At 46.8% G+C, this 23627-nt stretch overlaps 2 protein-coding genes across 4 annotated transcripts; one reads left to right on the forward strand and one right to left on the reverse strand.

The window, feature by feature from the left end:
• Positions 1-308: 308 nt before the first annotated feature.
• Positions 309-13040, forward strand: Dhc62B (Dynein heavy chain at 62B). 2 transcript variants are annotated; one of them, XM_064683375.1, is made up of 9 exons: positions 321-2531; positions 2587-2767; positions 2823-5492; positions 5556-5870; positions 5924-6166; positions 6222-7298; positions 7355-11132; positions 11199-11518; positions 11582-13040. In XM_064683375.1, exons 1-9 carry the CDS (start codon positions 472-474, stop codon positions 12809-12811), a joined length of 11874 nt encoding a protein of 3957 aa, XP_064539445.1. In that variant the 5' UTR covers positions 321-471; the 3' UTR covers positions 12812-13040. The 2 variants fall into 2 exon arrangements, with proteins under 2 accessions (XP_064539446.1, XP_064539445.1); XM_064683376.1 differs by lacking the exons at positions 11199-11518; positions 11582-13040 and having other exon boundaries at positions 309-2531; positions 6222-7288; positions 7355-7749.
• On the reverse strand, positions 12844-23458 carry LOC135429150 (DDB1- and CUL4-associated factor 8). 2 transcript variants are annotated; one of them, XM_064683380.1, is made up of 5 exons: positions 23071-23458; positions 22347-23010; positions 20772-21796; positions 13534-13777; positions 12844-13474 (listed from the first exon to the last, which is right to left on the reverse strand). In XM_064683380.1, exons 1-5 carry the CDS (start codon positions 23217-23219, stop codon positions 13136-13138), a joined length of 2421 nt encoding a protein of 806 aa, XP_064539450.1. In that variant the 5' UTR covers positions 23220-23458; the 3' UTR covers positions 12844-13135. The 2 variants fall into 2 exon arrangements, with proteins under 2 accessions (XP_064539450.1, XP_064539451.1); XM_064683381.1 differs by lacking the exons at positions 22347-23010; positions 23071-23458 and adding an exon at positions 21856-21988.
• Positions 23459-23627: the final 169 nt, after the last annotated feature.

Genomic DNA, 23627 nt, shown 5'->3' on the forward strand with positions numbered 1-23627 from the left:
TAAATAAATACAAATACATACACACAAACGCAGAGTGGGACTTTCAAAATGGCCTCTGATGCCTTCAACAGATATGGCACCGCTATCGATATCGATATACAAATACATACACACAAACGCAGAGTGAGACTTTCAAAATGGCCTCTGACGCCTTCAACCGATATGGCACCGCTATCGATATCGATATACAAATACATACACACAAACGCAGAGTGGGACTTTCAAAATGGCGTCTAACGCCCAGCAGCGCAGCAATCGACAATTTGTACACAAAATGACAAAATACAAAAACAAAACAACGCACACCAAACACAAAACTACATATTCAAGTTGCCTTAGTAACGATTAACAGGATATTATAATCAAATGTTAAATCGTTGCATGTTTGGCCCAACAACATAAATAATTTAATTATATCTTGCACATGATCTGCAGCATCTCGAGCAGCAAAAGTAGCCGGCAGCCTGCAGGATGTATAGCCGCAAGCTGGAGCGCATGCATCGCCCCCCCTCGGACATTACCAAATACGACAATGAGCCGTATATGAAGAACCCGCTGCTCACATTTCGCATATCCGAGGTGCACGAACGCCGCCATTATATGTTCCTCAAGCAGCGGGCGGCCGACATTAAGGTGAAGGTGGCGAAAAAACCGTGGGAGCCGGAGCCGGAGATGCGACCGCTGCCGCAGGTGCACTATGTGGACAATTTGCGCCGTGAGGTGCGCAAAATCATTGTGCCCCGCATGCTGCGCAAGACGGAGGCGAAAATTTTGAGCTTTGCCTCGGACCGACTCAAAACCAAATATCCCGAGCTGGTCAAGGCATATATGAGTGATGTGCACGAGGAATACGATCGCCTTATGAAGATCTATAGCATGAAGAACATATTGCAGCATCCCGAATTTGCTGACGAGGATCCCACAAAGTTTGATCTACCGCATGCCGATTTCCATTCCAGCCTGCCGGGACGCTCGGCCAACTACAAAACATATCTCGAGAATCGTCGCAAAATCGCACAAAAGCTGCTAATCCTGCAGCTGCCGATGCGCGTCATACTGAGCATCTCGGTCACCGAATTGCCCAATTTGGCATGTAATTTCCAGTACGTGGGCAGCATGGGGGCACAGCAACAGCAGATGGGTCTGTGCGGACGGGAGGCACTCTCCTACAAGTTCTATCGCAAGTATATACAGAATCAACTGGACAGGGTGAATACATTTCTGCGCTGGACCTGGTACGCTCGGCTGGTGTCCGTGCTGCGGCGCATGATGCGCAAGCGTGTCATGCCCATGAATGTGTGGAGGCGCGCTTGGGGCGGCTTGGAGGGGCTGATGAATCGGGAGGTGAACAACATGAAGATGCGCACATTTGAGGAATTGTTTCGCATTTGCGCTAGTCCGCGCACCATGCCCGTTTTTCGCATGTCCTTGGGCTGGAACGACATGGAGGACGGCCTTGATATACGGCCCAGTCTTACCAATATACAGGCCACCTTTGGCGAGATTGTCACGGAAATCTCAATGGTGGGCTATCGCATGGAGGCGCTCCAGCCGCAAGTGGACACGCTAAACACCTATGGTACGATCAACGATTACCTGAAGATCGAAATGAATGAGAACACCGTCAAGGATGTCATTAACAGAGTTCAGAAAATCATTATCAACACGTACAGCCAACTGATGGACTACCTCAATGGCTATCGCCAAAAATATTTCGCTCTCTACTCGGTGGACGAGCGCAGGCGGCTGGCCAAATTTCTGGAAGAGCCGCATCAGTTCGAGGAATACTTTGCCCGCATCGAGACCTACTACGAGTTCATCAACAAGCTGCGCAGCGAACCGGCAACGGACTTCTTCGAGATGGCCATCATCGACAACGAGCCGGCCATCCAGGGGCTGCGTTCGATGGCCGAGAGCCTGATTGCCGACATAACCGCAATTATCATTAGTGAGCACATTAAGGCGGAGGAGGAGATTTGCGAGGAGTTCGAGAATATTAAGGACAGCGCTCTGTTGATACCAAAGTCCACGGAGGAGCTGCTCGAAAGCGCCGACTACATGATCTACGTGAAGATGAAGAAGCTGGCCGAGCTCACGGATCGCATACAATATTGCCTTCAGGTCGGCACCAATATCGTCGAGCTCACCCAGATGTCCAAGTATCATTTCGATCTGACCATCAAGACAATCAGCTGGATCAAGGACATTAACGAAATCTGTGATTATAACGCATCGCAGCAGGAGCACTACAAGTTCCTCTTCGAGGAGCATCTACAGGAGGTCGTAAAGAAGCTAAACACGGACATTGACGAAATGTTGCCCAAATTGGGCATCATCGATGATATGAGCAGGCCGGAAAAGTTTCGCGAATGCTACATCATACTCCAGAACTTTATAGATCAGCTGAAGACATTCGATGACTATGTGGCCTGGATAAACAAGGAGGAGAAGCTCTTCAAAATTAACCCAACCGAATATCCAACTCTGGAAGTCATCAAGGGCTTCGTTTATCCCTTTGCCGACTTAATGAAGTAAGTAGAAATAAACTCAATGATTTTTGGAGCTGACTAAAGTCTGATCTTAAAGATTGTGCATTGAATGGCAGCGCTATCTGAGCGTGTGGACTGATGGACCCTTTGAGTACTTGGAGCCGAAGTTTGTGGAGACGACGACGGACGATTATCTCAAGGAGTTTCAAAAGAATCAAAAATATTATCGCATTAAGATCAAACAGGACATGGTCGAGAATCCCGTTTGCAAATTTAAGGTGATCTATTTATACTTACAAATAGGATCAATTATTTATTATTGTTTAATTTTAGGGTCAAACTGAAGATCCTGATCCGGAGAAGCATCCAGTGCCGCTGCGCCTGTGCGCCACGATGATCAGGTCCATCAAAGACTTCACCATTGGCGTGTTTATCGTGAACACGCTGTGCAATCCGGCGCTGCGAAAGCGCCACTGGAAGGAGATGTCGGACATAGCCGGATTCGATATAACGCCAGATGCCGGCACAACGTTGCGTAAAATTCTGAATTCCGGCCTCGACAGCATACTCGATCAGTTTGAAATTATCAGCATAAGCGCCAATAAGGAGCTGCAGCTGTGGAACAATCTGCAGATGATGATCAAAGAGTGGGAGAACAAGGTGTTTCCCACAGGTCCCTACAAGGAGACGGGCGTAACCATACTCTCCAGCCTGGACGACATACAGGCGCTGCTGGACGATCACATACTCAAGACGCTGGCCATGCGTGGCTCGGCGTTTATGAAGCCCTGCGAGGAGGAAGTGCGCGCCTGGTACGAGAAAATCATGCGCGTCAATGAAACGCTGGATCAGTGGGGCAAGGTGCAGGTCAATTATATCTACCTGCTGCCCATATTCTCCTCCAAGGACATTGTCGCCCAGATGCCAGAGGAGGGTCGCCTCTTTACCATTGTCGAACAGACCTACACACGCAACATGGGCTTAGTGATGCGCAATCCGCTTGTCATGGAGACGGCGCCACTCTCTGGCCTCCTGGAGTCACTGCAGAAGGCCAACGAACTGTTGGAGGACATATCGACGGGTGTGAGCAACTATTTGGAAAAGAAACGTTTATATTTTCCACGTTTCTTCTTCTTGGCCAACGATGAAATGCTGGAAATTCTGTCCGAGACCAAGGATCCGTTACGCGTCCAGCCGCATCTCAGCAAATGCTTTGAGGGCATCAACGTACTCGAGTTCGATTCCGGCAAGAACGTTCTAGCCATGATCAGCAGCGACAAGGAGCACATCAAGTTTATGGAACAGATATCAACAGTAGCTGCCGGCGGCAGCGTCGAGAAATGGCTGATTGGCGTCGAGGACGAAATGCTGAAGGCCGTGCGATACGAGTGCGAGCTGTCCTTCAACCATTATCCCACAGTGAAGCGCAACGAGTGGGTGCTGGAGTGGCCCCAAATGGTTGTGCTGGCCGTTTCGCAAGTCTATTGGGCCTCGCGCATGCACAGCTGCCTGCGTCGCAGCTATGGGGGCAACCAGACCGTGATGAATCACTTCTTCCAGGAGCTGACCAAGGAGCTGAACGACATTGTGACACTGGTGCGTTCGCCCGTCATCAGCAATCTGAACCGAATCACCATCAAGTCGCTAATTGTAATCGATGTGCATGCCAAGGATGTGACCGAGGAGCTGATCCGTCTGAAGATCAGCAGCGAGTACGATTTCCAGTGGCTGGCCCAAATGCGCTACTACTGGGAGGACGCGACGATGCTGGTGCGCATCATTAATGCGACGGTGCCCTTTGCCAACGAGTATCTGGGCAACTCGGATCGTCTGGTCATTACGCCGCTCACCGATCGCTGTTATCGCACCCTGGTCGGCGCCTATCAGCTGCATTTGAACGGGGCTCCCGAGGGACCCGCCGGCACGGGCAAGACGGAAACAACCAAGGATCTGGCCAAGGCGCTGGCTGTGCAGTGTAAGGTGTTTAATTGCTCGGATGGGCTGGACTACAAGGCGATGGGCAAGTTCTTTAAGGGCTTGGCCTCGTGCGGCGCCTGGGCATGCTTCGATGAGTTCAACCGGATCGAGCTGGAGGTGCTCTCCGTCGTGGCCCAGCAGATTCTGCTCATTATCCAGGCGGTGCGCGCGAATGCAACCAAATTCATGTTCGAGGGCACCGAGCTGGTCCTGAATCCGGCCTGTTATGTCTGCATCACCATGAATCCCGGCTACGCTGGCCGTTCCGAGTTACCCGACAATCTGAAGGTGCTCTTTCGATCCGTGGCCATGATGGTGCCGGATTACGCGATGATTGGCGAAATCTCGCTCTACTCGTACGGCTTTGTCGATGCCCGTAAGCTGGCTGTCAAAATCGTGACCACATATCGTCTGTGCTCCGAACAGTTGTCCAGTCAGAATCATTACGATTACGGCATGCGAGCCGTAAAGACCGTGCTCTCCGCCTGCGGCAACATTAAGAAACAGTTTCCCGACGAGCTGGAGGACATTCTGCTGCTGCGCAGCTTGATCGATGTGAATCTGCCGAAGTTTTTGTCGTTCGATGTGCCGCTCTTCGAGGGCATCATCTCGGACATCTTTCCGGGCATCAAGCTGCCCCACATCGATTACAGCCTCATGGAGGCGGAGTTTCAGCGCGTCTGCAAGGAGGAAATATTGGAACCGGCGCCCAGTTTCCTCATCAAAGTCATTCAAACCTACGAGATGATCATTGTGCGGCATGGCTTCATGCTGGTTGGGGAGCCGCTGGCGGGCAAGTCCAAGACGCTGCAGGTGCTGGCAAAGGTTTTGTCGGCGCTCAAGATTAAGGCGCCGTCCAAGAGCCCGTACTTTCAGCACGTGCAGATGGGCATTATGAATCCCAAGTCCATAACCATGAACCAGCTATATGGCTCCTTTGATCCCATATCCTATGAGTGGGCCGACGGCCTGGTGCCCAAAATCTTTCGAGATTTCGCCATGACTCCGACACCAGACAGAAAATGGGTACGTTGATGGAGATCCCCCCTAATGGTATCCATTTATTTTCCATGTCTCTCCTGCCTGTAGGTCATCTTTGATGGTCCCGTGGACGCGGTCTGGATAGAGAACATGAACACTGTCCTGGACGACAATAAGAAACTGTGCCTGACCAGCGGCGAGGTGGTCACCATGTCCAATGAAATGTCCATGGTGTTCGAGGTAATGGATCTGGCACAGGCATCCCCAGCTACAGTTTCGCGCTGTGGCATGATCTACATGGAGCCCACAACTCTGGGCTGGCGTGCCTTTGCGAACACCTGGCTACAGAAAGCCGATCCCCGCTGGGCCGACAAGGAGAACACCCAGTACATGCTGGACATGATGCAGTGGCTCCTGTTGCCTGTGAGTACAGTTTAAAGAAATTATTCCCAGTCATTCAACATGTATCTTTTTAGTCGCTGACTTTTGTGAGGCGGTTCTGCAGCCAGTTCATCAAGCCGGGCGAATTTAATTGCATGTTGACCACATTTGATTTGATAGACATGCTGCTGGACGAGGCCATTGAGGAGAATCCGGACGATTACGACAAGTACATCTTGGGCTACATACAGGCCGCAATGCTCTTCGCCTTGGTTTGGGGCGTCGGCGGAGTTCTAAATACAGAATCCCGCGAGAAGTACGACACGTACCTGAGAAGTGTGCGTATTTCCATTCTATATATATGTTCTTCATCTCAATAAGTGTTACTTGCAGTTATACGAGAAGGAGCCAGTCGCCTTGGGCAAAATGGAGATTACGCCGCCGATTGAGGGTCTCCTCGTTGACTATGTGTTCGTTTTTAAGCAGCGCGGCACCTGGCGCCATTGGCCCGAGATAGCCAAGCGCATGGATATTGAGGAGACCAAAACTGGTGTCATTGTGCCGACTGTGGACACGGCCCGGTATGTTCACCTATTGAAAATGCATGTGCAGCACAAGAAACGCATGCTGCTCGTGGGCCCGACCGGCACCGGCAAAAGCGTCTATATACAAAACTATCTGATGAACAAATTGAATCCCGATGTTTACGAGACGGGCTTTATAACCTTTACCGTGATGATAACCGCCAATCAGACGCAGGAACAGATCATAGCCAAGCTGCAAAAGTGGAAGCGCGGCATCTTTGGGCCGCCCAAGGGCATGGAGAGCGTGCTCTTTGTGGACGACATGAATATGCCCGTAAAGGAAGTGTACGGTGCTCAGCCGCCGCTGGAATTGTTGCGACAATTCTTCGACTATGGCCATGTGTACGATCTGAAGGATAGCTCCAAGATCTATATTAACAATGTACTCATTATGACCGCCTGCGGCCTGCCCGGCGGCAGTCGCCAGGACGTCTATGCGCGCTTCCTTAACCACTTCAATGTCTACTCGATCAACACGTTCAGCGATGATACCATGTTTCGCATCTTTCTCAATGTCGCGCTGAACGGCTTTCGGCGCTCGGGACACAGCCAGGATGTGTTCGTGGTGACCAATCAGATAATTAGCGCCACGCAGAGCATCTACAAGAGCGTCCAGTCCGAGGTGCGCGCCACGCCCGCCAAATCCCATTATATATTCAATTTGCGCGACATTTCACGCGTTGTCACCGGCTGCACCCTCGTACGCAAAGAGTCCGTGAATGACAAGAAAATGCTGATACGCGTCTGGTATCATGAGGCTATGCGCGTGTTTTACGATCGCCTCGTGGACGACATCGATCGCAAATGGATGTTCGAGAAGCTGAACGAATGCCTCAAAGCCAACTTCAAGGACAAGGTGGAGAGTGTCTTCGAGAAGTACGTCACGGTATGTTAAGTATACTCCATAAAATCAATGATTAATATAACATTAAACCCCTGCAGGATTCGGAGCAGTCGTTCAGCATGGAAGCCGCCAACGAGGTCTTCTTTGGCATGTACTTTGACGAGGACAGCGAGCCGGACGAACGTCGCTACGAGGAGGTGCCCAGCATGGAGATCTTTCACAAGCTGTCCGAGGCCAGCCTGGAGGACTACAACTCGACGCGTCGCTCCAAAATGGACATCACACTGTTCACGTTCGCCATGCAGCATCTCAACCGGATCTGCCGCATCATATCCATACAAGGCGCCAGCGCGTTGCTGATCGGGCTGGGCGGCTCGGGGCGGCAGTCGCTAACCAAGCTGGCCACCAATATGGTGCAGACATCGTTCTTCCAGCCGGAGATAACAAAGAACTATGGCGCCAATGAATGGCACGACGATATCAAAGCCATACTGAAGGAGGCGGGCGGCATGAATAAGCACACCACGTTTCTCATTACCGAGAATCAAATCAAAATGGAGCTCTTTCTGCAGGACATCGATTGCCTGCTCAATCAGGGCGAGGTGCCCAACATTTTTCCCATCGACGAGAAGCAGGAGGTGCTCGAGATGGTGCGCCTCGCCGCCCAAGGAGGCAATCGCAATATCGATGTGTCGCCGCTGCAGGTCTTCTCGTTCTTTGTCAATCGCTGCAAACAGAAGCTGCACATCGTGCTCAGCTTCTCGCCCATTGGCGACGCGCTCCGTACCCGGGTGCGTTTGTATCCCTCGCTGGTGAATTGCTGCACCATCGATTGGTATGACAGCTGGCCGGAGGAGGCGCTTCAGATGATAGCCAAAATGTCGCTGGTCGATGTCAACGTGCCCTCCGAACAGATCAAAATGGCCATCATGGACACGTGCCAGTACTTTCATACGACGGCAGCGCGTGCCACACGCGCCTTCTGCCAGATGTCCAATCGCCACATCTACCAGACGAACGCCTCCTTCATTGAGCTAATCCGATCCTTTCAGACGCTTATCGCGCGCAAGCAGGAGGAGACTATGCAGGCCAAAATGCGCTACATTGGCGGCTTGGATACGTTGGCGAATGCCGCAGCAGCCATTTCCATAATGCAGCGCGATCTGGGTGCACTGCAGCCGAAGTTGGTGGCCCTGGCGGAGGCTTCGCGCAAAATGATGCTGGAGATAAACAAGGAGACGCTGGCGGCCAGCGCGGCTGCCGAGCAGGTCAAGCAGGATGAGGAGGTGGCCTCCGTGCAGGCCGAGGCGGCCCAGGTGCTCAAGGGTGAATGCGAAAAGGATTTGGCCAAGGCCATACCCGTGCTGGAGGATGCACTGGCCGCTCTGAACACCCTAAAACCGGCGGACATCACATTGGTCAAGTCCATGAAGAATCCGCCGCCGGTCATCAAACTGGTCATGGCGGCAGTTTGTGTAATGAAGGGTTTGCCGCCGGAGCGCATACCCGATCCGTCCACCGGCAAGATGGTCAACGATTTTTGGGGGCCCAGCAAGCGCATCCTGGGCGATATGAATTTTCTGCCCGCACTCAAAGAGTTCGACAAGGACAACATTCCGGTTGAGGTGATGAAGCGCATACGCAAGGAGTTCATACCCAACAAGGACTTCGATCCGAAGGTGGTGGCCAAGGCCTCCAGCGCTGCCAAGGGTCTCTGCCAGTGGGTCATCGCCATGGACATGTACGACGATGTCGCCAAGGTGGTCGCGCCCAAGAAGGCCAAGCTCGCCGCCGCCGAGAAGGAGTACGCCGACACGATGGCCTTTCTGGCCGAGAAGCGTGCGATGGCAGCGGCGCTGGAGGAGAAGGTGGCGCTGCTCAACATCGAGCTGGACAAGGCGAACGAGGAGATGAAGAAGACCGAACAGCATGCCGAGAATTGCCGCAACAAGCTGATACGCGCTGAGGCGCTGATCGGTGGCCTCGGTGGCGAGAAGTCGCGCTGGAATCAGGCAGCCGATGATCTGCAGGATCTGTACGATCATTTGCCCGGCGATGTGCTCATCTCGTGCGGCATTATTGCCTACCTGTCCGCCGTGAATCTGCAATATCGGGCGACTTGCGTGCAGGATTGGTTCAAGAAATGCAACGCCCTGCAGATACCCTGCTCGAAGAAGTACTCGATCACGGCTGTGCTGGGCCTGGAGGTGACCATACAGAACTGGCAGCTGGACGGGCTGCCCAACGATGAGTTCTCCAGCGAGAATGCCATCATTTCGGCCAATTCGAGTCGTTACAGTCTGTTTATCGATCCCCAGGGTCAGGCCAATAATTGGCTGAAGAACATGGAACGCAAGAATCGCCTCAATTGCGTCAAGTTCAATCAGAGCAACTACATGAAGATTATTGCCGACGCCTTGGAGTACGGTTCGCCTGTGATCATTGAGAACGTGCAGGAGGAGCTGGAAGTGCCACTGGATCCGATACTAATGCGGCAGACCTTCATGCAGGGCGGCGTCAAGCAAATCAGTCTCGGCGAGAATGTCGTTCCGGTCTCGCCGAATTTCCGGCTGTATATGACGTGCAATTTGCGCAATCCTCACTTTCTGCCGGAGACATTCAACAAGGTGACGGTGATTAATTTCGCTCTCACCCAGAACGCTCTGATGGACCAGCTGCTGAGCATTGTGGTGGCCAAGGAGCGGCCCGATCTGCAGGAGCTGCGCATTATGCTGACCACCGAGGCGGCGGCCAACAAGGGCGCCCTTCGCGATGCCGAGAACATGATCCTCAAGACGTTGACCTCCAGCGAGGGTGATATACTGGAGAACGAGGCGGCCATCCTCATATTGGCCGATTCGAAGACGCTCTCCAAGGACATTACGGAGAAGCAGGAGGCAGCCAAGGAAACGTCCGCCAAAATCGAGGCATTCCGCCTCAACTATAAACCCGTCGCAGTCCATTCCTCCATCCTATATTATTCCATAACCGATCTGCCCAATATCGATCCCATGTATCAGTTCTCCCTCAACTGGTACATCAATCTGTATATGTACTCCATTGAAACGGCCAACAAGTCGAAGGATTTGCCGCGTCGCATCAAGTTCCTGGTCGATGGCTTCACCCGAAATCTGTACAACAACGTTTGCCGCTCCATTTTCGAGAAGGACAAGCTGCTCTTCTCCTTCATACTGACCGCACGGATTATGCTGGGCACGGGTCAGGTTGAGATGCGTCATCTGTCGCATCTGCTGACCAATGCCAAGGAGTCCACCAATATACCGCCCAATCCCGATCCCAGCTGGATAACCGACATCGTCTGGCTGAATTTCCTACGCCTCGAGGAGCTCAAGGAGCTGAACGGAATTGTTAACTCGCTCCGCGGTAATTTGCGCGCCTGGCAAGCAATCTATGATCACGGCTCGCCAGAGCTGCAGCCCCTGCCGCCACCCTGGAACGACAAGACGACGGCCTTTGAGAAGATCATAGTGCTGAAGGCGCTGCGTCCGGACTCGGTTTTCCTAGGCGTACGCAACTTTATAGCGAACACAATTGGGGATCAGTACGTCTCGCCGCCGGAATTCGATATATCCAAGTCGTATGCGGACTCCACAGCGCTGACTCCGCTCGTGTTCATCCTGTCGCCGGGCGCTGATCCGTTGGGCTCTCTGCTGGCATTTGCCGAAAAAATGGGCCAGGAGGAGTCGTTCCAGAGCATCTCGCTTGGTCAGGGTCAGGGCCCAATTGCGACCGCTCTGATCAAGAATGCCCAGGAAATGGGCTACTGGGTGTGCCTGCAAAATTGCCATCTGGCCGCATCCTGGATGTCCACCTTGGAGTATCTGTGGGAGAACATGGACACCTTTAACACGCAGGGTGAGTGAAAATTATTCCATATATTCCAATTAGTTTATAAAACTTTCCTTTTGACTTCCTTTCCAGCGAACTTCCGCATTTGGCTTACGGCGTATCCGACGCCGCAGTTTCCCGTGACGATCCTGCAGAACGGCGTCAAGATGACAAACGAACCGCCGACAGGTCTGCGAGAGAATCTGATGCGCTCCTACAACTCGGAGCCAATTAATGATCCCGAGTTCTATATGGGCTGCGCCAAGCAGGATCGCGCTTTTACCCGTCTGCTGTTCGGCATCTGTTTCTTCCATGCCGTCGTACAGGAGCGACGCAAATACGGCCCCTTGGGCTGGAACATTGCCTACGGATTCAACGAATCCGATCTGCAAATCTCAGTGCTGCAGCTAAACGTAAACCAGCTCTAGTTGTATTTAAATTAACCATGTTGATATATATGATCCCATCCCTTGCAGATGCTGCTCAACCAGTACGAGCACGTGCCGTATGACGCCATCTCGTATTTGACCAGCGAGTGCAACTACGGCGGACGTGTCACGGATAATTGGGACAGGCGCGCGATTGTCACAATTCTCGCTGACTTTTGCAATCCGCAAGCTGTGTCCGACAATCGTTTCCGCTTCGCAGCCGATGATCGTTATATATTGCCGCGCAAGACGGAGCATCGGGAGATTCTGCGCTATCTGGACGAGAGTATGCCGTCGCTGGCGCCACCGGAGGTATATGGCTTGCACGCCAATTCGGGCATAACGCGAGACTTGCAGACGACCAAAACGCTGCTGGAATCGATGATTTTGCTGCTGGGCAGCGAGGCGGCCGGCCAGGCGAGCGGCGGCCTGAGTCCCGAGCAAATGGTGCTCAATACGATTAAACAGATTGAGACCGAAATGCCGCCCGACATGGACATCGAGGCGGCTGCCGAAAAATATCCCGTTGATTACAATGAATCAATGAACACGGTTGTCGTACAGGAAATGGAACGCTTCCTCAAGCTGCAAAAAGAGATACGCGGCTCGTGCCGCGACCTGGCCATGGCCATTAAGGGCATCATTGTGATGACGCCCGATTTGGAAAATGTGATGACCGCAATGAAATTCAATCGTATACCGCTCAAATGGATGGGCAAGTCCTATCCCTGTCTCAAGCCACTAGGCGCCTATGTTCAGGATTTGTATAAGCGTCTCAATTGGCTGCATCAATGGCATCGTGTCGGCAAGCCGCCCACCTTCTGGCTATCGGGCTTCTTCTTCACGCAGGCCTTCCTCACCGGCGCCATGCAGAATTACGCACGCAAATATAAAATACCCATCGATACGCTAACCTTCGACTACGATGTGCTCAAAGTGGAGACAAAGACCGCGGCGCCCGATGACGGTGTCTATTGCAACGGACTCTTCCTGGAGGGCGCACGCTGGGACTGGGAACACAACATGCTGGTCGAACAGCTGCCCAAGGTGCTGATGTATGTGATGCCCGTCATCTACTTCCGGCCCATAACCCTACTGGAAGTCACGGAGGGCACGCGCTATCGCTGCCCGCTATACAAGACGGGCGAGCGCAAGGGCACGCTCTCGACGACCGGACACTCGACGAATTATGTGGTGCCGCTGCTTTTGAATACGCAGATGAAGGCCTCCCACTGGGTGAAGCGCAGCGTTGCGCTCATTTGCCAAACCAACGATTAAACACAGTCTGACAAGAGACGACACGAAACACATTCTGTTCTTCGATGCGTGTGTGTATTTATTAGAAATTGTTCAAAATTAGAATATGGGCGCGCTTATTTGTATATATTCACAGCATTTGAAAACGCTTTCAAATAAAAGACGTAGAGCTCGCAAACTTTCAGGTGCTCGCAACACACAAAATATATAAAAAAAAGAGAAAACAAATAATAATGCATGCTTTCCGGGACTTTTAAAGACCAGGAAACCAAACGAGAATACGTAATGTAGACGACTTTGGATTAATGACAATGATAGATTGGCGGATGATGCAGTTCTTCCTTCTCATTGCGAGCGGCAGCCAAGCGGATCGGCATTGCCCTCATCGGAGCTACTCGGATTGCTGTCTCGGGTACGCGCCGCCTGGTTGTTGGCGGCTGGAGCGGGACTGGAGCTGATGCTGCTGCTGCTGCTACTGCTGCTGCTCCTGAAAAGATTACGATTGCGCTCCCGCGGACCCTGTTCGCCACCACCAGCTGCTGCACCAGCTGCACTGCGACGTGGCTCAATAAGCTGACGTATGAAATAGTGTATCTGATTGATGTCAAAGTCGCCCACGTCCAAAAGACTGCGTCTAAAGTTCCGCTGCAGCGTTTCCTTCAGCGCATCCGTGCGAGGCACCTCCTAAAATTAGAAAAATTAGTTTCAACTGTTTGTATATGCGAAAGCGAAAGCCGACTTACAGCTTCGCTCAGACCGCTGGGCGTCCAAATCTTAACGTTGTGATCCAGACCAGATGTGGCCAGCACTGGCATCGATGGATGCTGCTCCAGGCAGTTGACCACGCCGGCATGATCGCCCTTCACAAAGTTAATCACCGCCTCGGTGTTCTTGTCCCAAAAGAAGATGTTGCCACAGTCGCTGCCACTGATTATATACTCCGAGTGCGGTCCAAAGAAGTTGACCCCTTTTATGGTGCGGCTATTGCTGTAAATCGAATACGAAAGGATTAAATTGGCGTCTACACATATCAATATTTGTATACCCTTGCAGCGGGTATTTGGATTGACACAAAATATGCAAATTATTGGAGACACCTCCAAACGCATATACCCTTTGTTCGTAAACCTGGGGTCTCATATTCGGGAACCTTAATTCTGGCTCAGAGCTCGGTAAGTCGAAGTTTTTAATTTAAAAAATTAAGATTGCCAAATTGCCAATCCAACAAAATACCAAACCTCTCGAAAATCTGATGAGATTTGACCATGTTATGGGGGTGGGAAATGTTGACCTATGTCTATATACGAATCTAGGGATACGATTTTGACATTAAATTCGGCTAAAATTTACGTACTCAGATTTGAATGCCAGATAAATTTAGAGGGAAAACTATGCAAAAAAGCCAAGCCTCATGAAAATCGGTTGAGTTTTGACCGAGTTATGGAGGTGGGAAATTTCGACCTATGTCTATATACGAATCTAGGGGTAAGATTGTGACATGAATTTCGACTTAAATTTACGTAGTCAGATTTGAATGCCAGATTAATCTAGAGGGAAAACTATGTACAAAAAACCAAAGCTGGTGAAAATCGGATGAGTTTTGACCAAGTTATGGGGGTGGGAAATTTCGACCTATGTCTATATACGAATCTAGATGTAAGATTTTGACATGAAATTCGGCTAAAATTTACGTACTCAGATTTAAATACCAGATAAATTTAGAGGGAAAACTATGCAAAAAAAGCCAAGCCTCATGGAAATCGGTTGAGTTTTGACCGAGTTATGGGGCTGGGAAATTTCGACCTATGGCTATATACGAATCTTAGGGGTAAGATTTTGACATGAAATTCGGCTAAAATTTACGTACTCAGATTTGAATGCCAGATTAATCTAGAGGGAAATCTATGTACAACAAGCCAAACCTCGTGAAAATCTGATGTGATTTATCCGAGTTATGGAGGTGGGAAATATCGACCTATGTCTATATACGAATCTAGAGGTAAGAAATTGACATGAATTTCGACTAAAATTTACGTAGTCAGATTTGTTTGCCAGATAATTCTAGAGGGAAAACTATGTACAAAAACCCAAACCTCGTGAAAATCTGATGACATTTCACCGAGTTATGGGGGTGGGAAATTTTTACCTATGTCTATATACGAATCTAGAGGTAAGAAATTGACATGAATTTCGACTAAAATTTACGTAGTCAGATTTGAATGCCAGATTAATCTAGAGGGAAAACTATGTACAAACATCCAAACCTCGTGAAAATCTGATGAGATTTATCCGAGTTATGGAGGTGGGAAATTTTGACCTATGTTCATATACTAATCTAGGGTTAAGATTTTGACATGAATTTCGACTTAAATTTACATAGTCAGATTTGTTTGCCAGATTAATATAGAGGGAAAACTGTGTACAAAAATCCAAACCTCGTGAAAATCTAATGAGATTTGACCATGTTATGGGGGTGGGAAATTTCGACCTATGTCTATATACGAATCTAGAGGTAAGATTTTGACATGAATTTCGACTAAAATTTACGTAGTCAGATTTGAATGCCAGATCAATCTAGAGGGAAAACTATGTACAAATAGCCAAACCTCGTGAAAATCTGATGAGATTTATCCGAGTTATGGAGGTGGGAAATTTCGACCTATGCCTATTTACGAATCTAGGGGTAAGATTGTGACATAAATTTCGACTAAAATTTACGTAGTCAGATTTGTTTGCTAGATTATTGTAGAGGGAAAACTAAGTACAAAAAACCAAACCTCGAGAAAATCTGATGAGATTTGAGCGAGTTATGGGGGTGGGAAATTTCGACCTATGTCTATATACGAATCTAGAGGTAAGATTTTGACATGAAATTCGGCTAAAATTTACGTACTCAGATTTGAATACCAGATAAATTTAGAGGGAAAACTATGCAAAAAAAGCCAAGCCTCATGAAAATCGGTTGAGTTTTGACCGAGTTATGGGGCTGGGAAATTTCGACCTATGGCTATATACGAATCTTAGGGGTAAGATTTTGACATGAAATTCGGCTAAAATTTACGTACTCAGATTTGAATGCCAGATTAATCTAGAGGGAAATCTATGTACAAAAAGCCAAACCTCGTGAAAATCTGATGTGATTTATCCGAGTTATGGAGGTGGGAAATATCGACCTATGTCTATATACGAATCTAGGGGTAAGAAATTGACATGAATTTCGACTAAAATTTACGTAGTCAGATTTGAATGCCAGATTAATCTAGAGGGAAAACTATGTACAAACATCCAAACCTCGTGAAAATCTGATGAGATTTACCGAGTTATGGAGGTGGGAAATTTTGACCTATGTCATATACTAATCTAGGGGTAAGATTTTGACATGAATTTCGACTTAAATTTACGTAGTCAGATTTGTTTGCCAGATTAATATAGAGGGAAAACTGTGTACAAAAATCCAAACCTCGTGAAAACGGAGATTTGACCGGATGGGTGGGATTTCGACCTATGTCTATATACGAATCTAGGGGTAAGAAATTGACATGAATTTCGACTAAAATTTACGTAGTCAGATTTGAATGCCAGATTAATCTAGAGGGAAAACTATGTACAAACATCCAAACCTCGTGAAAATCTGATGAGATTTGACCAAGTTATGGGGGTGGGAAATTTCGACCTATGTCTATATACGAATCTAGGGGTAAGATTTTGACATGAATTTCGACTAAAATTTACGTAGTCAGATTTGAATGCCAGATTAATCTAGAGGGAAAACTAGTACAAATAGCCAAACCTCGTGAAAATCTGATGAGATTTATCCGAGTTATGGAGGTGGGAAATTTGACCTATGCATTACGAATCTAGGGTAAGATTTGACATAATTTCGACTAAATTTACGTAGTCAGATTTGTTTGCCAGATTATTAGAGGGAAAACTGTACAAAAACCAAACCTCGGAAAATCTGATGACGAGGGGGTGGGAATTTGACCATGCAATCTTCGGGGGACGTCGACAAATTTACGTAGTCAGATTTGAATGCCAGATTAATCTAGAGGGAAAACTATGTACAAACATCCAAACCTCGTGAAAATCTGATGAGATTTGACCGAGTTATGGGGGTGGGAAATTTCGACCTATGTCTATATACGAATCTAGGGGTAAGATTTTGACATGAATTTCGACTAAAATTTACGTAGTCAGATTTGAATGCCAGATTAATCTAGAGGGAAAACTAAGTACAAAAAACCAAACCTCGTGAAAATCTGATGAGATTTGACCGAGTTATGGGGTTGGGAAATTTCGACCTATGTCTATATACGAATCTAGGGGTAAGATTGTGACATAAATTCGCTAAAATTTACGTATCAGATTTGTGCCAGATATTTAGAGGGAAAACTAGCAAAAAACCAAACCTCGAGAAAATCTGAGAGATTTGAGCGGAATGCCAGATTAATCTAGAGGGAAAACTATGTACAAAAAACCAAAGCTGGTGAAAATCGGATGAGTTTTGACCAAGTTATGGGGGTGGGAAATTTCGACCTACATATGTCTATATACGAATCTAGAGGTAAGATTTTGACATGAAATTCGGCTAAAATTTACGTACTCAGATTTGAATACCAGATAAATTTAGAGGGAAAACTATGCAAAAAAAGCCAAGCCTCATGAAAATCGGTTGAGTTTTGACCGAGTTATGGGGCTGGGAAATTTCGACCTATGGCTATATACGAATCTTAGGGGTAAGATTTTGACATGAAATTCGGCTAAAATTTACGTACTCAGATTTGAATGCCAGATTAATCTAGAGGGAAATCTATGTACAAAAAGCCAAACCTCGTGAAAATCTGATGTGATTTATCCGAGTTATGGAGGTGGGAAATATCGACCTATGTCTATATACGAATCTAGGGGTAAGAAATTGACATGAATTTCGACTAAAATTTACGTAGTCAGATTTGTTTGCCAGATAATTCTAGAGGGAAAACTATGTACAAAACCCCAAACCTCGTGAAAATCTGATGACATTTCACCGAGTTATGGGGGTGGGAAATTTTTACCTATGTCTATATACGAATCTAGAGGTAAGAAATTGACATGAATTTCGACTAAAATTTACGTAGTCAGATTTGAATGCCAGATTAATCTAGAGGGAAAACTATGTACAAACATCCAAACCTCGTGAAAATCTGATGAGATTTATCCGAGTTATGGAGGTGGGAAATTTCGACCTATGCCTATTTACGAATCTAGAGGTAAGAAATTGACATGAATTTCGACTAAAATTTACGTAGTCAGATTTGAATGCCAGATTAATCTAGAGGGAAAACTATGTACAAACATCCAAACCTCGTGAAAATCTGATGAGATTTGAGCGAGTTATGGGGCTGGGAAATTTCGACCTATGTTCATACACGAATCTAGGGGTAAGATTTTGGCATGAATTTCGACTAAAATTTTGGTATTCAGATTTGAATGCCAGATTAATCTAGAGGGAAAACTAAGTACAAAAAACCAAACCTCGTGAAAATCGGATGAGATTTGACCGAGTTATGGGGTTGGGAAATTTCGACCTATGTCTATATACGAATCTAGGGGTAAGATTGTGACATGAATTTCGACTTAAATTTATGTAGTCAGATTTGAATGCCAGATTAATCTAGAGGGAAAACTATGTACAAAAAACCAAAGCTGGTGAAAATCGGATGAGTTTTGACCAAGTTATGGGGGTGGGAAATTTCGACCTACATATGTCTATATACGAATCTAGAGGTAAGATTTTGACATGAAATTCGGCTAAAATTTACGTACTCAGATTTGAATACCAGATAAATTTAGAGGGAAAACTATGCAAAAAAAGCCAAGCCTCATGAAAATCGGTTGAGTTTTGACCGAGTTATGGGGCTGGGAAATTTCGACCTATGGCTATATACGAATCTTAGGGGTAAGATTTTGACATGAAATTCGGCTAAAATTTACGTACTCAGATTTGAATGCCAGATTAATCTAGAGGGAAATCTATGTACAAAAAGCCAAACCTCGTGAAAATCTGATGTGATTTATCCGAGTTATGGAGGTGGGAAATATCGACCTATGTCTATATACGAATCTAGGGGTAAGAAATTGACATGAATTTCGACTAAAATTTACGTAGTCAGATTTGTTTGCCAGATAATTCTAGAGGGAAAACTATGTACAAAACCCCAAACCTCGTGAAAATCTGATGACATTTCACCGAGTTATGGGGGTGGGAAATTTTTACCTATGTCTATATACGAATCTAGAGGTAAGAAATTGACATGAATTTCGGACTAAAATTTACGTAGTCAGATTTGAATGCCAGATTAATCTAGAGGGAAAACTATGTACAAACATCCAAACCTCGTGAAAATCTGATGAGATTTATCCGAGTTATGGAGGTGGGAAATTTTGACCTATGTTCATATACTAATCTAGGGGTAAGATTTTGACATGAATTTCGACTTAAATTTACGTAGTCAGATTTGTTTGCCAGATTAATATAGAGGGAAAACTGTATACAAAAATCCAAACCTCGTGAAAATCTGATGAGATTTGACCGAGTTATGGGGTTGGGAAATTTCGACCTATGTCTATATACGACTCTAGGGGTAAGATTGTGACATGAATTTCGACTTAAATTTACGTAGTCAGATTTGAATGCCAGATTAATCTAGAGGGAAAACTATGTACAAAAAACCAAAGCTGGTGAAAATCGGATGAGTTTTGACCAAGTTATGGGGGTGGGAAAATTTCGACCTATGTCTATATACGAATCTAGAGGTAAGATTTTGACATGAAATTCGGCTAAAATTTACGTACTCAGATTTGAATACCAGATAAATTTAGAGGGAAAACTATGCAAAAAAAGCCAAGCCTCATGAAAATCAGTTGAGTTTTGACCGAGTTATGGGGCTGGGAAATTTCGACCTATGGCTATATACGAATCTTAGGGGTAAGATTTTGACATGAAATTCGGCTAAATTTTACGTACTCAGATTTGAATGCCAGATTAATCTAGAGGGAAATCTATGTACAAAAAGCCAAACCTCGTGAAATCTGATGTGATTTATCCGAGTTATGGAGGTGGGAAATATCGACCTATGTCTATATACGAATCTAGAGGTAAGAAATTGACATGAATTTCGACTAAAATTTACGTAGTCAGATTTGTTTGCCAGATAATTCTAGAGGGAAAACTATGTACAAAAACCCAAACCTCGTGAAAATCTGATGAGATTTGACCATGTTATGGGGGTGGGAAATTTCGACCTATGTCTATATACGAATCTAGAGGTAAGATTTTGACATGAATTTCGACTAAAATTTACGTAGTCAGATTTGTTTGCCAGATTATTGTAGAGGGAAAACTAAGTACAAAAAACCAAACCTCGAGAAAATCTGATGAGATTTGAGCGAGTTATGGGGCTGGGAAATTTCGACCTATGTCTATATACGACTCTTAGGGATACGATTTTGGCATGAATTTCGACTAAAATTAACGTAGTCAGATTTGTTTGCCAGATTAATCTAGAGGGAAAACTAAGTACAAAAAACCAAACCTCCTGAAAATCTGATGAGATTTGACCGAGTTATGGGGCTGGGAATGTATGTATGCATGTATGTAAGTATGCATGTATTTATGTATGCATGTATGTAAGTATGAATGTATTGTATGTATGCATGTATGTAAGTTTGCATGTATGCATGTATGTAAGTGTGTATGTATGTATGTATGTATGTATGTATGTATGTATGCATGTATGCATGTATGTATGTATGTATGTATGTATGTATGTATGTATGCATGTATGTATGCATGTATGTATTTATGTATGTAAGTATGCATGTATTTATGTATGTATGCATGTATGTGTGTATGTATAGGCTATAGAAAGGAGCACATTATTCTACAAGGGTATCTAACCTTCGGCGTGCCGAAGATAGTCGATTTTGTTGCGTATCTTACATGTGTCCTTCATAGGAGTGCAGAAATTCGCCATCCTTATAGTTGCGGCTGTCGTATAGATAAATTCCCGCATCGCTGTAGGAAGCGAGAATTTCGCTGCCGCTGTGATTGTAGACCGCGCACGTGATCTGCGTTATCTTCGTCTGCACAAAAAAGGGGGGAATATTGTCACAGTTAGGGGAAAATGTGTGTATTTCAAGACTCACGTCTTTCAGATCCTTGGGCGTCATTTCGTGTATGGGGCTGGTCAGCTTGCGCTTGTCGTAGACGCGCAGCTTGTCATCGGAGCCGCTGACGCAAAACTCTGGCGCATATGGATGGTGGGCAATGCTGAAGAGACGAACGCGTCTGTTGTCGTCGCTGGAGACGCATCGGAGCATTGTCGTGCAGGCATTGGTGCGCAAATCAAAGTGCTTGACCGCGGCATCCTCGCCGGCGCTGATCACCTCATGCTTGCTCTGCGGCACGACGACAAGCTTGTGGACAGCATCGTTATGGCTGTAGAGACGTACGGGCTTGATGCTGCTGCTGCCGGATGGCGGTATGACGGCGCGTCGCACCTGACCGTCGCGGCTGGAGGAGACAACGTCCAGGCAGCCGACGCTGTCGATGAATTTCGTTTGGAATATGTTCAAGCTATGGCCAGATTTGAAGCTATGCCTCGGCCTGCCGTTCGCCCAGTCCCAAACAATGATGCTCAGATCGTCGGAGCCGGAGCAAATCAGATCTCCGCTACGATTGAAGCTCAAGCAATTAACGCAGCAACGATGCATGCTCAAAGCATTCAACAGCTTCATACGCTCGACCACCTGCCGCGAGCCGTAATATCCCTGACCGAAGCTCATGGCCGTGGTGTGCCCGCCACGCCATCCAATCCGATTGAACAGATTATGCTCGCGCCGCATCAGCTCCTGTGCAAAGTTCCAGTTGTACGACGGTTTCGATTTGCACAGCACTTTGTTAACGGCCAACTCAATTTGCTCCTTATCGGCCGGATTTGCTTCCGCCTCATTGTAATCGTCGTCCTGCACGGATTGTGGTCACAAAACAATTGCCATTATATATACAGAAGCGCTCAACTTACGGCAAAAAACATATTGTTATATATTTTTTATATATTCGTATATAGTTATTCTTACAGCTCTAGACTACTAAATGTTTTGCTCCGTACCGGATTTACCCGTGTGCTCGTATTAGTTCTGACATTTGAAACAAAATGTTCCTCTTTTTTTCAGTTTTAAATGTTTTTCAAGGGAAAGAAGAGTGCTCCAGGCGGAAGAGCATTACAGCAGCAGGAGAGAACCTACTTTTAATGTATTCAGCTTTCATAATTTTTGAATATTGCCCAAAAATTCTGGTTATATGGAATGGGAACAGATAACGTTTGGTTAAAATTGAAATGTCGTTTTCGAGATCGACGACAGACGGGCAAACGAAAAGACTTAGCTTCGATGTCCTGGTCAAGAAAATAATCTTTTATGGGCTCGGAAATGCGGCCTTCTGCCTGCTCTAAATACACATAAACCTAAAACCCTTCATACACATCTACAATAGATACATATTAAGCAGACTTACGGAATCGTTTTCCTCATTGCTAGACGTGTAGAAACGGTTCCAGAACGCGCCGCTCGAGTCGGAGCTGCTTTCGTCTAGCAACTGAGCCGCCGGCGAACGAGATTCATCCTCCTGCTCATCAGCATTTGCTGGCACCGCGGCATCATCGGCTTCGTCCTCATCCACATCCGCATCATTGGTATCACTGTTATATTGATGAACGCTGCCGCTGGCACTGCTGCTGCTGCTGGACTCCAAATTCGAAAATGCGGAGCGATAAGAGCGCACACGATGCGTGCGTGTTCGATTAAATGTACGCGAACTGGCAACTGCATCGCCGTTTTCGGTATTGCCATCATTTCCGGCCGAGTTATTGCGTGCGACATAACCTGGCTCGCCCGGCAACATTTCCAGGAACGGATTGGAGCTTGAAGAATCGGAAATTACATCCGGCGGGTTAATAGTTGTTGCCGGCTCATCAATCGAGTCTAAACTATCTCGAATGGGAAATAGGCGTGGTGAGCGAGATTCGGTGTCTAAGATTAGATCCGATAACGTTTCGCTCGATGTCTCGACCATGGAGTCTTTGTCAGCGTTTGCAGCTGCCGCCACATTGCCAGTGCCCGATTCTAATTCGCTTTTGTTCCTGTTGTTGTTGTTGTTGTGGGTCACGTTTGCCTCCTTGCTGCACGCCGTAGAAATCAATCAATGTAGTGAAAATATACGCGCTTGCTTTTCCACTTACCCAACCAATATTAGGTCCACTTTAGATCCAGCTGCAACTGCAACTGCTGCTGCTTCTTCGCTGCAAGTTTCGTCTTTGGAGTGTGTGCGCTTCAGGCGCTTGCAGGCTGTTGCTGCATCTGGTACACATTCCTCGGCTTCAACGTTCATTATACAAAATGCAGATTGCTCACAAGTGAGCGGTAAACGTGCATTAATTTTATCGACCTGCAATCTGGTAGCCCCGTTACGATTTTTCCTGTGTGTACGCAGCAGAAATTTTGACGATTGTTTATGTTTAAAGCAGTGATGGCAAATGGACCGAGACAACGATTGCGATTACTTAGGGCTGCACAAGAAGTTTCTCTAACAATTAATCGAAATCGATAAGTCTATCGGGCCAAGTATAATGTTTTGTTTTGTTTGCTTTCGGTGTACTAAGTTCAAATTTAATTTGCCTTCAACAAGATTTTTAAATCAATTTTTTAATTCTTATTGAAACACAGTGCGATTACATTTGATATACAATTTGAATTATGTTAAGCCATTAATATGATACACAATTAGTGTTGTCAACAC

The sequence above is a fragment of the Drosophila montana genome, unplaced genomic scaffold (genome assembly GCF_035044405.1).
Source record: "Drosophila montana isolate Dmon_TW-CO22-7 unplaced genomic scaffold, ASM3504440v1 contig_2592_1, whole genome shotgun sequence".
In the NCBI taxonomy this organism is placed as follows: Eukaryota; Metazoa; Arthropoda; class Insecta; order Diptera; family Drosophilidae; genus Drosophila; species Drosophila montana.